Source organism: Lonchura striata, chromosome 6 (genome assembly GCF_050655825.1).
Source record: "Lonchura striata isolate lonStrDom1 chromosome 6, ASM5065582v1, whole genome shotgun sequence".
Taxonomy (NCBI): domain Eukaryota; kingdom Metazoa; phylum Chordata; class Aves; order Passeriformes; family Estrildidae; genus Lonchura; species Lonchura striata.
Window position 1 is genome coordinate 33,569,172 of NC_140708.1, and position 18,876 is coordinate 33,588,047.

Below are 18,876 nucleotides of genomic sequence, written 5' to 3' on the forward strand. Positions count from 1 at the left end.
ACTGCTATATATTACAGCTCAGATGTTTTGGTTTTATGGTTGATTGCCTTGTCATGTATATATTTCTTACAAAGCCAAAGTGGAATTAGAACAGTAGGTAAAGCTGACCAATTTACAGATTATATTCACATTAACTCAGTTTCTTTTATAAGATGTAATTAGATATTGAGTAATTTAAGACTTGTCTAGAATTCTTGGTCATTTTAACCTCACTTGGATGTTGGGCAGTATTTTAATTCTGACTTGAATTTCGAGCTCAAAGTAACTATGCTTTAAGGTAAAGAGCAGAAGATTCATCCTCATTTCTTCATAAATTTCCATTATGTAGAAAATAATCCTAATTCTGCTGAATACTACTAGAATGGACATGTTCCATATTCCTTATTTACTGTCTATCAATTATCTTAATTATTAATTGCATAAATGAAAGTATGAAATCCTTCAGTTTATGTGAATACTGACTGTAACTCAGCACATTCTAACTGGCAGTAACAATGAAATAATAACTACTTCTAGCAAGTTTACAATCCCATGGCATGTATTTTACAGAGTAGTTTGTAAAGATGAATTATTTCTATGCTTGCCTAGTTATTAAAGGTAACAATTTAGTCAGTGACTGATCTCTATCTCAAATTACATCTGGAGTGATAATGAGTATGTACAGCTGCTTTGATTTTTCTATTATATCCATATGGATATTCAAATTTATACCAGTACATAATGCATGTATAGAATAGTTTTCTACCCTCTCTGTTCTCTTCTCCCTGCAGTAAAAAAGTAGTCACTGATGAAAAATTTAAATGGAAATATCTAAGACTTTAGGATCATACATCCTGGCTTAAGATGTGCTAATTAGTTACTCTTGGTACTCAGAGTAATTATTCAATTTGCCCAGTGTGAAAAATTTTGGTGCTTTTCTATGTTTCAGTAATGGTCTTATTGTTAAAATACTTAACACACTTGGTACATCTTTAGAGATTTAGCATCTCTGGTTGATACGGTGTCAAAATAAATTTTTTTTTCTGTAATTGTATGGTGGAGGAAAGATTTATAAGGAATTACAGGATTTTCAGCAAATTCCCCCCGAGCACCAGTAGTGTTAATACAGGAGAAGGTATTAAATCCTATATGTATTCAAACAGTACTGCTCGCAGGTACCTGATTTTCATGGGCTTCCCCCTCTTGAAAATGTATGAGTGAAACAAAAATAAACTTGCATAATCCTTCCATACCTCAGGCTTTTTGTATGATAAATTGAAAGGTTATTCAAGAGAGGTTCTTGTGTTTACTCACAAGTAATTAAAAAAAAAGAACAAAACAATATGCTCTGTAACCCAAATAAAATGGAAGCTTTAAAATCATTGCACAATGGAAATATAGTCTTATCACTTTCATGTTTTTCTGTTGGTACAGTCTTGATTTCTTGTCAAAAGCAAAGAGATACAACATTACTGCAAAAAGAACCCTTCATCCACACTTGTAAAGAGAAATTAAATCACTTTTGGAGAGTTTTTAGAATTTGTTGTTGATGTGTTTTGCATGCTTATTAACTGTGATGTTAAAATTAGTGGGTTAGTAGCATTTTGTGGCTATTTGTTTTTTGTTTGTTTATTTTTGTGGGACTAAGTCATGTGTATCTTAGAGCCGTGCCCAGCAGGCAGCATTCTGGATGATGATGGTGACTCGTATGTTTGGTTCAGCAGCAATGTCACTGTGAGTACTAACGTGTCTGTCATTCTGATAGCTTTAGCTCATTCTAGAAGGGAGACTCCCAAATAATACAGAGAAGACTAGGAAATTATGTTGTTATATTGTTTGTCTCCTTGTGAAAGTTGACTGCTTCTGCTGGGTGCTTGAGCCAGGGAAGAGCTGTTCCTGCTAAGTGTGAAATAAGTACAGCAGCTGGGCATCCACTGAGAACTTGACATTTTGAGCCTTGACAACCTTTGGAATAGAGCCTGATCTGAAAACAGCTGGATTAGTTCTCATCAAGTCTCTAGTTCAAGTATCCCTCCATGATCAATTTATTGAAGTATTAGCAGGAATGTTAATCTTTTTCCTGAGATGAGAGGGCTGGGCTGACTGTACCACATTGCTTTAATTAAGCAGAGTGACTTTATTTTCTCGATCCTTTTGGGGCCCACTTGTCTGATTATATATTTTTTGTTTGTTTGTAACATACTTCCCATGCAGAATTCCCTGTTGGAAATACCAGTGGTAAAGAATGCATGGTATCTTGGTTAAATATTGCCATATTAGCTTGGGGTCAACAGCACCTGCAAAGCTTTGCAGCCTGTATGTGATCTGTGACATAATGTGCTTGTCACATCCCCAAACAGGCAATACGTGAAGATTTCTATTACCTCATTATACAGTTGAGTTCAATTTATAATTATTTTAGTCTTTAACATTTTTTGGGAAGGCTTTGGTTTTGAGATGAGAAAAGCAAATGTAGACATATGGTTGTGTGAGTCAACAGGTACTAGATGCTGTATTTGGCACCTCTTTCCATGTTGATTCCTGCAGATCTTGGAGATGGGAACTTGTTGGCCTTTGTGCAATAATGTTGCAACTGGGACATTCAATGTTAACCTAAATTATAGCATTCATCTTCTAATAAGATGGACATTTTGTTTGATCTGTCTTTGATGTTGCTCTTTGAAAAGAAGTCTTCAGGGTAGTTTTTTGTTTTGTTATTCTGATTTCATTGTTGTGTATTTCCTTGAATATTTTTTCTCTCTTGGTTTCATGGTACTGGTCTTTCTTAACTTGGGACTCAACCATAACTACTCCTCCAGTGTCTAGTTGATCAATTTTCCTTACTAAGGAGTAGGATAACTTTGAAACAGCTGCTCTTTATCTTTTTTAGCTGTCATTCTCAACTTGATTGCTTGTCTGCAAACTTGTCTCTTGCTCCTGATTTTAAGATACATTCTTCTAACTCAGCCTGTTTTATTTATTTAAATAATCTTGTTCATTTACCTCCTAAGATAAACATTTTTGAAACATTTTAGGACCCTAAATGTTCAACAATTCATTAGGGTATTTAACATTTCTTGCAACTCTCTTAGATGTCATTAAGATGGAGTCTTAGTATACTGTTTTCCCTGTAAATTAATCTAAATCTTGAACTTTTAAGGCTAAAAAAATATTTTTTAAATTGTCATATGAGTGCACAGTTCAAGAGGCAAAAATCTGCATATAGACATGGGAAAATGTAGTCATTCAGATATTCTTTGTAAAAAAAGCCTTCAATAGGCATCCTTTGTGGTGAATGCTGAGGGGAGGGCTCCCTGATGAGTGATTACCATACCTCACCAAATGACTCAATTCATGTATAAGTTTTATTTTTAAATCAATGAGTGGAATACAACTCTATTCAACCTTATTCATAAGAGACATAGCTGTGCCTTCTGGTCTGGTCTATCACCAGGGACTGCTTAAAACTGTTAAATTCTTTTTATGCAGACACTTATACAAGGTAACCTTAGACCTAACAATATGTAGCCATCCTATTTTCTTATAGAATAGCAGGTGGCTACTCAAAGCTTCCATATGACTTACTCATATGTCCCAGTATTTGCTTGTGTCAAGACATTAGAGAGGATTCTCTCCTGTTCTGAAGCAGGTGGATGTTGCCTGATCTAGTATATGCAGCAAATGTATCAATCTTTTATGCAGTGTGATGCTGAGGAAATCCAGAAACAGATGAGTAGCACAGATCTGAATGGCTGTGCATAATAAAAAAAAATAAAAAAAAAAATAAAAAAAGAAATATGGTCAAGGTCTAACCTATAAAAATTACTTGGAAAGCTTACCAACCAAGGACATGCTTCCTCTCCTTCCCAGGTGTATATTGTCTGCTTGGTAGCTTAAATTCACTTCTAGGGATTGATGCTTTCTCTCTTAAATATATTTATTTGCAATTTAGCTACCTACTTAAGGGACAAGTCATTCAGCTTAATTTTCTCAAGTTTCCCCAATTGTTACCTAAAGGATCCTTCTTCACTCTCCTGGCATGTTCTAAGTTAGTTTTGTATTTACACCACTCTTCTCTAATGAGTGGTAAAAACAGTAATGAGAATATGTGGAACCACAGCTTAAAAGTGTTGAAAGCCTTCCAACAGGATTCTGAAGCTGGGCTTTGCCCTGTCTTGCCTGTAATCCCCAGTCCTATATCCCTGTTATATACAACAGGTAATTCTTACAGATTTACACCAAAGCAACCTAGACAAGGACTGTGTCTATTTTTAGTAAAATTTTTAGATCCTTTTAAGGTTTTGTGATGGTGCAGGGCATGTATTGATATGCAAGATATATGAGTAAATACTTCCTTAAAGCTCACTTATCAACTGAAAGCTTTTTAAAGCAGCCCTGTCAGTTTAAATTCCCTAAAATATAATATGTAAAATTATATACATGTGCTCTATAATCCTATCTTTAGTAAATGGATTTGCAGAATAAGAATTTCTATGAATTGGAACCTCAGATCCTTAGGCTTATTCAAGAAAAAGCACTTTAAAATGTAAAGGGATTAAAAAATTGTATTCCTAGTGATTTTGTAAGCAAAGATTTAGCTTATTTTCTAGCTAAATGCAAAAGCTGATGTTAGGCTGGCAATTCTCAGTCTCAGGCTGAAGAAGCCATCTCAGTCTTGTATATTCAGATAACTTCTAGAGTTGGTGTTTAAAAAGTAGCTATTTTATTAAGATAGATATTTGAGGGTGGGAAGGTGAGACAAAAATCACCCTGAACTAGAGTCATTGTTGGTCAGGAGCTGGATCCTGGTGATTGTCACTCCTGATGTGACTCCAGGCTCCCCAGGCTGGTGGGTGCTCATTGATGGGAGGCTGCAGCCTCTGCTGTGCTGGCCACTTGCAGCTGGCCAGCTCAGTGTGTTCACTTCACAGCTTGTGCCTGGTTTCCATTCTGGACAGAAAACTCAAGGGAAAAGGGGCTCTGCTTAGTTTTTGCTTAGCTGGGAGGTAGAGATGGTGCAAAATAAACTGTACAAGATTGTGCCTTGCTCTGCCTCTGTGCCTGTTGGTGTTTCATACAGCCTGATCTGTATCTGGCACCTGTTTTTGGAGGGAATACATTTGGTAAAATATAAATGCAGGTGTGGATTTTATGAACAGCTGACAAATATGAGACAATTCACAGATCAAAGTAAAACTCTTTCCACAAGCACCTACTTTGTCTTTTATTTGGCTTAATTTATATAATCACTGAAACTAAGGTACCACATGTTTTGATGAACATGTTTTTCCCTTTCAGTTCTTCTAAATGATTTATCAAAATAGGTATATTTATAAATCCTAAATCTTAAACCTTTTTATCTTAAAGCCATGACTGAAGCTTCCTAATTGTCTAGTTTGAGATGGTATAAAATATGTCATTGTCTTCTCTTTGAAATTTCTGTAATTTTTTTTCCATTTGAGAGCCTACATCCATAGAGGTGTGTTTTAGTTTTTTTTCAATTTTAAATAAAAGCTTATTTTGGGGATGATTCAACAAGCCCTTTGGTTCTTTTTAGGCTAATGATAACCTTCAGCTTCTTTAGTAAAAAGGAAGCCCTGACAGAATTAGTTTGAATTTTGCTTTAACTGTACAAGGTTCCAGTTTAATCACCTACTACAAGTCCTGGGCACAATGCTGTCCTCAGAGGGCTGAGGTCAGGAGTGATTGAAGTTCAGATTAATGATTTAAGAGCACCTTCTGGTGACTAATTAAAGGCTAAAAAAGAAGTTTGTTTTGACTGTGGGTGAAGGTTTAGAGATGTACCTAGAAGTATGTCCTGATTCATTTTACAGCTGCATATACCAGAATATTAGCCTTTCTGCACTTGAAGCTTAGCCCCCTCCTCCTTCAGTTCTTAATCTCTTTTTAAGCATCTCTGAACAGATGCTTATGCAGGATAAGATCTAACAAAAGAGTAGCAACAACCAGAAACTCTGTTAAAAACTGAGGTTCAGCTGTGGTCTTTATGTAATGCATATTTTTCCTGGAAGAGGGAATGTTCTTTTGTCCATAACTTCACTTGCTCTTGTTTTAATTTCTGTCATCTCTGATTCTGGCAAGACCTTGGTGTAGAAATAGTCACATGTTGAAAGAACACTATTTATTTATTGCAACAGTGTTGGAAGGTTTTACTGTCAACAGAAAGTTTAAGGAAATTTGTTTCCTTTTTTGTTTCCTTGTTGCTAGTATTAAACTGTCAATGTTGCAGGAATTTATCTTTGAAGACATTTTCTTTACAAAAGAAATTATTTTTGCATTGATAAGCATAGAATCAGTTTTGATCATCTAACATTCATGTGATGGAAAGTTTAGAGCTATATGTTATCTGAGATTGTAGCATAAATCTAGTCCACAAATGCCAAATTCAAAATCCACAAGTTGACAACTGAATAAAAGTAGTATTAAGACTTTCGTTATTGTGAAAGGTTTCATTTGATCTGGATTCTAAACAAGTTTTGAATTCTTGATGATACTGTTTGCAGACCATGTCAATAACAGAGTCTTTCAAGTAATATTTGATGAGTTTTCTCCAATAAATATTAAGAATTTATTGCAGTTTGTGTGGTTTTCTAGGATTTAGAATGAAATTTGGTTTTATTAGTTTTCATATTGACTCACTTATTTTTACCTGTACTAAAACTTTCTGAAAAGCAAAACCAAACATCCAAAACATTTAAAAATAAATAATCTTTGTTCACAATTAAAAACAAACAAGAGAAAATATTTATGATTGAATTATTGATGATATAGAAGATTCTGCTAATGTTGTGGTTTTGCTAATAATAGGCATGCCTGTTATTTGGAATAGTGGACTGGAAAGGTACTCATGGAACTGTCCAGTAGAGCAGGTAAGGTCATGTAGGCAAGCAAAGTAAATTTTATTTTTAAACAGGATTAGTTTCAATTGGCATCCTTGCAATAATAATCTTCCTTCAGCTGAGTAATATCCTTTCAGATGTCTGTCTCTTGAATATGGGAACCAGCACACTTCTTTCTGAATTTGCTGTTTTCCAGTTTTGTTTAAGCTGATCAAATAAAGCAAAAATTACTATATATTTGTTGTATCTTTCAAAGGTCTTTTTGTAAGAATTCCACCATTGCCAGGAAATTAACTCTACATTGACTGATGGATGGCTTATTGAGTTAGGTGACTAGAGCCATTTAGATATCTGATTTGATACATTCCAAAAAACCAACTAAATTATAGTTGAAGCAGTGACATGCTGGCAGGAATACTTGATGGCATGTTTGTAAACTGACGTATTAAATAACAGAAGTATCTGTTTGAATGCTTCTTTATCTGTCTGCAGTTGCCAAGAGCTGGAAAGGCTTGTCCACAGCATGGCCCGTGGAGGGTGTGCTGCTCGTGTTCCCTTGGCATATGGTTCATGGAATCTGAGAAGAGGCAGCACAAACCAACCCATCCTTCTCATTCTCCCTGACCATGCAGCTGTGTTGGAACAATTCCCTGCTCTAGTGCATTTGGCTACCTGGATCATCACTTTTTCTCTAAGCCTTAGGCTCACTGCTTTTTTCTGACCCTACTCCATAGTGATTGGTTGCCTTCTTGTTTCTTTTCCTCCACTTCTTTCTTCCAACAGCCTAATTTACTGACCTTAGAATTCAGTGTAGAGCTCTGTTGAATCCTGCTGGCTTTTGAGCACTAAGCTATGTACTGGTGGAATTTCTGTTTATACTGTCTTGGTGAAGAGTGGATCATTGTTTTCAATCCGTTCTGCTTGTGTTGGACCTGAGTGGGAATAGATCAGCAGCAACTTTGAGAACTTCTCCTAAGAGAAGTTAGATCATCAGCCTCTGAGATCCTGTTACCCTGGGAGCAGTCATAAGAATTCCTGCTCACCAGTGATGGTCCTACACTTCCTGTGGCCTCTCACTGACAGGGCAGGCTGGCTGTGTGCTCTATCCCTGTACAGGCCCATCAGGGTTCTGCCCTTTTAGCTGTTTACTCTTTAAAGTGGTGCTGTTTACTCTGTTAAAGTGGGGCATTCCAAGCAATGTTCCCCTGACTTGTATTCTCCTGTGGGGAAACAGTCCTGTGATAAATTTTTGTATGTTCTGTTTCCCTGTTCTTATATTTTGCTAAAATCTTTTGTTTGTCATTTTAAACATCACCATTTCTTTCATTCTGCTTTTCCATTTAAATACAGAATAAATCGCAGGCCAGAAATATTCTCTCACTGCCCCCCAGAAACCCCAAAACCAAAAAACTCACCCATACAAACAGAAACACCCCCAAAGACCTCTACCAATATGTGAAATGATTGCTTCTGGGAAACGCAGAACTGTCATAGTTAAAACTAAAAATATCATAGTCTCTCCTTCTTATACCTCTTCATCCACTTGTAGATGGAGTGTTGGAATTTGCTAACAGTGTTGTGACATACCCATAAATTATAAAGTCAAGCATAAAATATGAGTGAAATGACACCTGCCACATGAGTAAAATGTATTCTGAAATTATATTATTTTATGACTAGTAAGAATCTTTCATATCCCCAAACAAAAATGCTTTGTAATACCCTAAAGACATGAATGCCATTATTCCATTTCTTTACAGCAAACAGAGGGATGTGCTTTATATTTAAGGCAGAAGTATCATGTCCTGATAATTGCTACAGCCAGAGAAGTTGGAAGTGATTATCTATATAACTATCTGAAAGACAGTACTTGAAATTTACTCAGTGACCAGCTCTTTTAATTTATTAATCACTTAGGTTTTTAAAAGAACTATTATCTCTTCTTATCTCAACATTTGTACTGAGGTTGTGTTCAGGGACTGGGAACCTCTTATAAGGCTTATGAGACTGTATGTGATGGGAAAGGGAAGATAGGAAGGAGTTGCTGGTTTGATTTTTTTTTTAAATATATATATATTTGTATATATATATGGATTGTAAAAAGTCTTGAAAAGTCTTAGGATGAGATTCTAAGAGAAAGTGATACTTATTTCCTTTGGAAAGTGTCTCTGTGTCAAATTGTACTGTGTTTTTATATTTTCAAAACTAATACATCTGTTGAGAACTGGTGCTTGCACCCTTCTGATATGTGATAGTTTCCTGCCATGAGAATTCTGTCCTTAATAGACATGAAAAATGATGGTTCAATATTAATCACTCAAATGATTGAAAGGTAGAAATAGGAGCCTCTTGGTGAACATAGAAACTTGATTTAAATAGTCAAGGAGAAATTTAGGAGTTGGTGACACACTGGATTTAGAGCATTTGCCTGTTACCTCAGGAGGCTTAAGTTAAAACCCTGAACTAGGTCACAAGTGAAAATGAGATTTATGGTGATGTACAGTGAAAAATTGGCACAGTGCATTACCTTGTTGCCAAGTACCTCAGCCTACCTTGCCCATATGCTTTTTACTCCACATTTTAAAATACTGTAGCATGTTTGATTAATTATAGAAGTCTTATAAAACACATATATGTATATATGGCTCAGTACATAAATATATACATACACATATTTAAAGTTTATACACAAATGCCTAAAAATTAATAAATAACTTTATCCTTCACTCATGTTAATCCTGTGATTAGATCAAAACCTGTAGCCAGTCTTACTTTAATGTAGAAACTACTGAGATTGAATTCTGTTTAAATGTAATGGAAGTAGGTGGAACAAGACCCCCTTGGCTTAACTGTGAGCTTCTGAGTCTGCTGAAATGAGAACTGTACCAGAGATGGAAAAGCAGAGAAATACCTGGTGAGGACTACAAGGGCATTGCCAGGCTGTGCAGAGATGCAGTCAAGAAAGCAGAAGCTCAGCTTAAATTAAAATTGACCAGAGCCATAAAAAACTACAAGAAAAATGTTCTTCAGGTATGTAAACAGGCAGAAACAGAACACAACATTGCCTGTTTGTTGAACAGGTGAGGTGAATTAGTCACCAGCAATGTGGAAAGACAGAGGTTCTCAGCACTTAGTTCATACTTCTCTTTGCTGGCACTGTTGAGCCCCAGGCCCTGGGAACAAAAATCCAGGTGGATGCGAACACAGACGCACTGTCAGCAAAGGAGTTGGTGTGGGAACTATTACAGGAGCTTGACCCCTATAAATCAATGGGGGTTGATCAATGACCCTGACAAAATCCACCTGAGGCTGATCAGAAAGCTCTTCATGTTGTGAGGCTGCTCTCTGAGAAGTTGTTGAGATCAGGGGATGTTCCAGAAGACTGGGAGAAAGCTCATGACAACTCCATCTACCAAGAGGGCTGAAAGGAGGGTGCAGGAAATTAGAGGTCCGTCAGTCTTATTTTGTTTTTGGGAAACTTAGATTCAAATGAATTCTCCTGGGGTTATTGCAAGAAGAACTTGCCTGGGAAAAGTCAGCAGAGATTCACTAAGGTCAGAATGTGCTTGACACACCTGATTGCTTTTTGTGACAAAGTAACTTGCTTGTTGATGTGGGCTGAGGCATTGTTTTACCTCAATTTCTCCAAGGCTTTGGATATGGGTTCCCACACCCTCCTGGTACAGAAGTGGATGGGTTGGGGTCTAGACAAGGATCTGTGCAGTGGGTGAGGAGCTGTCTGCCTGGTCATGTGTAAACAGCTCCTGTCACAAGTGGGATCTCCCTGGGATCAATATTGGGGCCAACAAGTGGTGATCTGGAATATGAGATGAAGTATACCCTGACAGAGTATAGAAATATTAAGAGAATAATGCCAGAACATGCTTAGCCACTTTTGGAAATGGAGGCCACCTTGTGGAAAATAAAGACCAGAAAATAAAAATCTCTTGCTGTTAAAGAAATATAAAGTATAACTTATTTTTTTTTGTTTTCAACATGAGAAATAACATGAGGATATGTTTATTCCGAGTGATCTTAAAGTAACACAATATATGAAGGTACTGAACTTTTCCAAATGAAATAATAATAGTGTTAATGTGGTAGGAAAAAGTAAGTAATAGGACGACTTCAGTCTGGTGGAATGTATTAATTTTTTTTTTTTTTTTTATTTTTTTTTTTAAATTAATCATTATCTTGGCAACATTTGGCCATAAAAATAACTCTTGGCTGAAGCAAACATTGTAAAATGTTAGAGCAATGGGGTGCCTCTTTGCTTCCTGGAACATTCTTTTTGAATTTCTATTTGCTTCTAATAGTAGCTATCTGCATACACGAGAAACCTTTGGGATTACTGTTAATATTCTTGTGACTCAAGACTGAATTGTCAGAACTTTAACTATTTCAAACCTTGCTCTTTTTTTGAGAAAATGAGTAACTATGACAGGAAATAGAGTGCAAGAAGTTTGGTCAGTGAATTGGGTAGGTGGTCAGCCTCTTGCTCAAAACAGGAATTATTTTTATACATATTTTCGACCTTTGGGATTTTATGTCTGGAGTAGCATTTACAGCCATACTTAGATGAGATAGTGATATGGAGTATTATATAATGTTTTGTTTTTGCATCAAATGCCAACTTGATTTTCTATCAGTTTTTAATTGGTGCCAGGCCTATTTATAGACAGAATTTTGGATGACATCTCTGAACTAGCCTGAGCATTTCTAATAGAATATATGCTTGTCTCATATGATTTTGTCCAACCATGATATTAAAATAGGAAATATGAAATGCCTGTAGTATTCCAGGTATGAGAGGTGAAGCTACATTTCTTTCACTTCATTTCTTTTCACTACGTTTTTTCCAGGTCAGTGGAGGATATTGTGCTATTTGCAGTATCTTTTAAAAGGCACTGATCTCTCAGTGGAGATGGAGGACCACTGCCACCTGGAAAATATTGGCAAGATTTGAACTGTTAATTGGTGTAGTGGTTCTGTAGAAAACGTGGGGTTTTCTGTTGAACTCTGTAGGTTGACTCAACTCCACTCAATTTTATAGGAAGTTTTCATAAATATTATGTGCAAATCCATCTGTGTAAAATTAAGTAGCATAAAAACTTTTTGTGGTTAACTTGTGAATGTTTGGGGGTGACACAGTTCTTGGTTGTGGTGTATTTCTTTGCTTAGATTCAAGGCAATTGGCATTTGGATTGGTTTTTTTAGATAGTTATGGCTTACACTCACATATTTTAAGGAATATATGTACATGTAATCTGAAGAAAAATCTGAAGACAAAATTCAGGATGCCTTTTTTCAAGGTCCATTCTATGCAGCTATACTTTCAGTAGAATTATTTTCTCCCTTTCTATATCAAGCTTTTAAATGAAAAGACTCCAATCATTTGTGCAGTGGGAGAGATTACTGTGCCTGTTATTCACCTTATCTCTTGGACTCCATTCATCTATAATTCTGTGAATCATTTTTGTCAAAAAAACCTGAAATGGATCATTCTGATATGTGCTATTACTGGAATCTAAAGGGGAAAATTTCTTTACATTAAAGAAAAGTAGAAGGCCCTTTATTCATCAGTACTTTTCTTTGGGTTTAATATCTAGAACCATGAGGAGGAAGAAAACTTTGTTTTAGTGCCTCTAATTCACAGTGCTGGTATTTGGCAACTGCTTAGTTTTAACCAACAGAAAAAATGGTGCCATGTTGTAATTGCTTGAATGACTTGCATTATAGTATACAAAATTAATGCAACTGTCACAGTGGAGACCATGGGTGCATGGGAGTTTTTATTTTTGCTAGTACTGCCTTTATGTTGGTGTTATGTTGGTGCTTTGTAAGGTGAACGGATAATGAACATGAATATTCAGAAGCTGTTGATGTAGTTGAGTAATAGAAAAAGAGTTGTTATGAAAGATGCAGGAGGTTTTTTTTTTTGAAGACCTTTTTCAAAAATATACACAAATAGAATTTTGTCTTTTCTTATGGAGTTCATTGCTGTTTATGTAAGGTTCCTCACTATGCAGTGTGGCCAGAAGTTACTGTCTTTTAAGTAAATGCTTATATCAGAGAAAGAAAAATAGATTTTCCTTCTGACCAAGTAATTATAAATGTCATTTTCCATGCAGCAATTTCCAACTGATGTGAGCTGCATTGATCCCATATAATACTGCCTGATATGGGCAGAATTGGATTTGAATTTCTACACTTGAGCAGGCATGATAAACCTCAGAAAGGTGAACTAGAGTAATACCATTTAATTCCTCCTGTGGAGGAAGTTGGCAATGTTGGGGAATTACTGGTAGTACACAAATCAGCATAAAAGCAGTTCTGCTACTACTTACATTCAGGAGAACTGGCCACATTATGTATATTAAATAATTCTCTGGTTGCTGTGCTGGTCAGACTACAGCTGGGGAAGTAGGTACCATTTTGAGGTGCAGATGATTTGGAAAAGTTCTAGAAGGAAGTCTAGAAAATTACTCATGAGGATTGCTAGATCAAATTGCTTTATTCAAAGAAGAAAAGGCTGAATGTAGATGATTGTAAAAGATGAGCAGAAAGAGTAAGAATTTTACCTGTTTTCCAGGTATGTGTTCAGGAAATGTGTAAGTAAGAAAAAGGTGAATTAGACATTTAGAAATACTTTCTAATAATAAGTCATTGCCAAAATAGATTGGCTAGGAAGGTTGTAGACTTCTGCCACTGGAATTATTAAAATCAGATTAGACAAATAACTGAAAAAAATTTCTGTATCTTTGGGATAGGTCTTAGGGCATGTTGTAACTGAAATGGCAATTTCAATTTTTGGTAAAAAAAAAAAGCCAAGTTACACTTTGTGAGGAGATGGAAGAAAATTTTTTGGTTAATGCAGTATTTTTACATTTTCATTTTGAAATAGAAGAAATATTACATTTAATATTTAATACTACTTTTAACTTCTGCATCTGGTTTGTTTAGCAGGTCTTTGTAAAACTGTGCCCACATTTCAGTTCACTTTGTGATTCCCTCAGACTCACACATTCAGATCTTCTATTTTAAACAACCTGTCTTGGTCTGTGTTCTGTGAGTTTTTATAATGCTGTGCAGCCTAAGCAAGGGAACAGATTTAATTTATGTAAGTGAAAATACATTGCATAAATAAGATGCCATATAAGTTTGGACTTTGAAAGCAACATCCACTCCTTTGCAGATTCCTTTAAGTTGTCAGGGGAACTATTGCAAAAATATTCTATAGAACAACAACCTTTGCCAGAAACAGAACACCTGCCAGAGTAAACCTTAAATTAATGTTTTGCACGAATCAGAGTTTATATCCCAGTTAATACTTGTGTTAAAAAAAAAAAAAAAAAAGAACCAACTAAATTAAGCTTCTTGAAATACAAGCTATCTCCTCATGGGGAAAAAATATGTGTTCTAATCCTGATTTTTCTTTTCTGGGATTTTTTGATTGTTTTGGAGCATGGTTTTGTTTCAAATAATTTAGAAAGATGGGCTCAGGATGAAAGTAATTAATCACTGGGGTTTTCACTTTGCAACAGAAACTGCTACTTTGTCCATGAATAAACTGAAACCAATTTAAGAGCAGGCCTGTGATTACTTGGCATGTGAGAAGTTGTGAATGTCCTTTGTGTTTCTAAAACTTCTATTACTGCAAACCAGTATGTAACAAGTAGAGGAGTGTGATTGTCATATGCAAATATTTCCTTAATGTATTGAATATTTATTTCTCTTGATAAGTCATTGAAGAAAAATTAGAGCTGCAGTATGTTCAGTATATCCTTTTCTCATATGTGGAAAAAAAAAAAAACAAACCAGCAGCAAGTTATACAATAAATGTAAAAACGCAGGAAAATCAAAAGCAAATTCTTTGAATTTTTGTAAGGTGCTAGTCAATGCTTTATGCCTGGAAAAGAAAAATCTGCCTTTGTGGGTTTTTCAGAACATACTGTTTTTAAGATATTCCTTTGAAAAAATACTGGAAAACCTTTGTAGTCTGTCACTCTATGTTGTGGTATGAGAAATGGCCTCTTGATCACTTCTGTATATTTCTTTCTCACTGATTCAGGCTTGTGCTGTCAGGTGGTCTGAATTTTTCCCCCCTTCTTTATTAATATATTCAGCTGATCTCAGATCTGTGCAGTCTCTTTCCCTGCTGTAAATGTTAGGCACAAGGTCTCAACTGGAAAGGTTGCCAGTACTTCTATTTATGAAGAACTTAATCTTGTAACTTTGAAGCACAGTTATTGATTTTTATTTCTTTTTAATAAAACATATTTTAATAAAAGATGAAAAAGAGATGGAGGAAAATTTTCAGCAATGGAGAGAATAGCTCTTGACTGCACACCAGTACTGATATTGAGATGGATCCATGAAGCAAAATATGCTCTATATTGTATATTCAGATACATCTGAAGTAGGAATTGCAAAGTAATCCAACATTTCTTAGAATTATCTGTAGAAATGTGACACTAAGTAATATAGACATAAATTAATTTTTTATAACTCTTTATTTAGTAATAAATAGTTATAATATTATGAATGTAGCTTATGCTTTGTTTCTCCTAAAGCACCAATATTATAAATCAGACCTCTGTTCATCTACCAGTAGTTTTGTGGATCTTCGTGTTCTGCTGGTGACAGAAAATATGACTTTTCTGGTTTAAATTAGTGCCCCTCTCTAAAAGATTTGGTGATATTTTTTATGGGAAGATGCAGGAGATGAAAAGACTGCGTTTTTCACAGCTCTATAAATATTACAGCAGGAAGGGCCATTTTAATAACCTGCTCTGACGTCTTATGTATTGCAGGCGTGGATTTCATCTGACTACTCCTTCACTTTGGACCAATAATTTCTGACTGAAATGGAATGTACTTTTTTCTTGAAATGCATCAGTCTTGGTGAAAAATCTCTGCAGTGGTAATTATTGCCACTGTACATTCTTTATTTGCCATTATTTTGTAGCAGTGGTAATACTCCAGGTGAATGTAGACATCCCTTTGGTTGCCCTGTGTTTGCTTTAGCCCTTGCATTTCTGGTGTGTCTGTCTGCTAGGTGAAACCCTGTAGTGTCACATATTTCATGGAATTTATTGCTGACTCGTTACGTTGGTGAGTGACTGATCTGTCACTGGTGTTTCTGAGTGCTTTTAAATGTGCAGCATCCTGATGTCTTTCTGTTATTTGGTAGATCTGTTTTACAGTATACTGGGATGAGAAATGTTCTCTTGGCATGTACCCTCTAATTCTTTATAGGCTTTCCCTTCCAGCTAGGAAAAAATATTGTTGAGAATATTATGAAAGCTGATGTGCAATTTCAAATGACAATACACAGCGTTAGCTACTCCCCTGTGTGCTCTGTTTAGGAGTCTGGGTGTGATAAGCCTGTGGTGCCTGGGCAGGCCACACCAATTATTCTGGCTTCCTCTCATCACTGAGGCTTTCTCAGTGGTGAGCAAGGAGTGGGGTGCAATGCAGGCACCTCTGTGACACATAAGTGCATAGTCAGGGTGACTCATCTGGATTGTGGTTATTTGACAGAATCACTGATAGCTACAGAGGAAAACTGCTGATGAATACCTGGCTTTATATGAAAGAGAATATTGCCCTTGAGTGGGCAAGGGGTTACCTGAAAGTGGTACTGCTTATCTTTGTGAGTTATGGGATTTGGTATTTGATAACATTTGGAAAGAAAATTAATACAGAAAAATTCTTTGTTTGGCTCAAGAAACTTACGGTAATTTATATCTGTCTTGCTATGTATTTATTTTAAATAGAACAAGCCCTTATCTTACCATTTTCTACAAACATTATTGCAAAGTAATGCTGTGCTCTTATTTATTCACTTTTTTTTCCAACAAGTGAAACAGTTGTTTCAAAGGCTATCTACTCTTCCAAAAGAAACTACTTATCAAAAAATTACCATCCTAGGAGACAGGGGAAATTATTTGTACTTTAGTCATACCAAAGGGCTGATCTAATAAAAACAACTCTTTTAAGTCACCTCCATTGCTCTATACAACTACTAAGAAGGCAATGGTCATGACTGCAAATGAGTACTTGTAATATTTCATACTTGTTACAGAAAAATATACATTCTGTGGATTGCTAAATAAGACTTTACTTCTGTATATAAACATATGACAGCACTGAAATGATTTTGATTGGAATATTATGTATTACTGCCTTTTATTAAAAAGAAAAGTACACAAAACCGATGAACAAACTTTTCTTATTTAGTGATACTTACTCTTAATGATTTTCTTTCTACAATATAGTGAAAGAAATGAATGTTTATAGGGATGATTTTATATTTATTATGTTATTAGAGTGGGATGGTCTGGTTCCCCAGTGGAGTAACGCCACTGGAGATGTGTTAAGGCCTGAACATAATCATAAAGGATGCAGAAAATGTAATGGATTAGTGAAGATACAATGTGCTGAGGATAGCAGACTCTTTCAGAAAGCTTTTATGTTAATAGATTGTTGAATTTCATCTGCTGTTTTATCACTGCATAGATTAATACGAAGTAATAAATATGAATGGATGAAAAAGGTTCTCTTTCTACATAAAAGGCATTTCTATATGTGATGAATATTGAGCTATTAACACTCAAAAAAAGTTACAGCAGATATTTCTGTTTCAAATGTCAGAATGGTAGTTGTTGAAAGAGCAAATAAAAATCTTAAATGGGCATAGAGAATAAAATGGAAATAATATTGCTATTGTACAATTCATGGTTCACTTGCATCTTGAATACAATATGTTGATCTCTGTTGCATCTCAGCAGGCTCCAGGAGAATACAAAAAATTATTAAAGGCAATGAGCAAGGATTTCTCAGGCTGGAAAAGGGGCAGAGGAGGGAAAGAAGGGAAATAAAACACAGATCATTACATTTTGAGTGGTATAAAACATGAACCCGGAGGCACAGCTGTGGACTGAAAGTGTCCCTGAGCTGCAAGTCATTGAAGGTGGTGTGATGCTGTGTGGAGTATCTGCAGGGATTGACTCCTTCTGGGTAATCACTGGAGAGCACTGTGCAGAGACAGGGTACTGACTGGGAATAACAGAGCAGCAGGCTGACAGATGTGCTTATTCAGATTTATATCTTAATTTGTCTTGATCTAGGAGAGTTTTTGTATGGCTGGTGTTGTCTAATTTCAGAAGTAAGTTGTAAGGCAGTGGCAAAGCAAATAAGTAAAGCAAACCAAAATGCTCTTAAACCCCCCTTATACTGGCTTGGATTCATTTTGTGTAAAGGATAATTTAGATTATTTGCTAGTGAACTAGAAAACATACAAGTGAATGCCTGGGGGAAGAAATCAAATCAATGATATTAGAACAATCAGAATTTGTGTTTTTATGAACACAAATAGTGTGATGAGAAATATGAAGAGAGACTTGACTGTTTTCCCCACCCCAATTTTCTTTCCATCAAGAAAGATTATATTGACGTGTCGATGATTCATGTTCTGTTGCCTCTGGTTTATTACAGCCCTGTTTTTCCTCTTGTAGGTTAACAGAACCTTCTGGATATTTAACAGATGGACCTATAAATTACAAATATAAAACTAAATGCACATGGTTAATTGAAGGATAGTAAGTACCTATTTTCATAGCCTAAATTTTCTAAACTGTTTGGTACTCTGTGTTCTAGAAAGCAAAAGAACTGATGTAGAGACTGCATGAGGATATAATATAGTTTGCTTTGGTTTTGTTTAAGTATTATATAGAATTAAAAAAAAAAAAAAGATATTAGGATTGTCAGGATTGCTTAGAGTTGGCCAAATTCCACTTTCATTCAAATTCCTGGCAAAAATTAGGCTGACATCGGTATTTGGCCTGTGCTGCTGACCCTCAAAACCCTGTGATAAATTTGTTGCATATTTGACTACCTTTACATAAGATACAAAAGTAGTTACAGAATTCCTTTATTTAACTCATTACCTGATTTATCTGATTTAACTCGTATCAGTGATAAATCAGCAATGGCCTCAAGTACAGAATGCTTATTCAGTTATGTCTTTCTCAAA

At 35.6% G+C, this 18,876-nt stretch overlaps 1 protein-coding gene across 4 annotated transcripts in view; it reads left to right on the forward strand.

The window, feature by feature from the left end:
• The window catches only part of ATRNL1 (attractin like 1), a 430,566-nt gene that overhangs the window by 20,505 nt on the left and 391,185 nt on the right, over nt 1-18,876 (forward strand). For all 4 annotated transcript variants that reach the window (XM_021537269.4, XM_021537270.4, XM_021537271.4 and 1 more), the window contains exon 2: nt 18,359-18,442. In XM_021537269.4, coding sequence (XP_021392944.1) covers nt 18,359-18,442 — 84 coding nt within the window. The remainder of the gene's footprint in view (nt 1-18,358; nt 18,443-18,876) is intronic.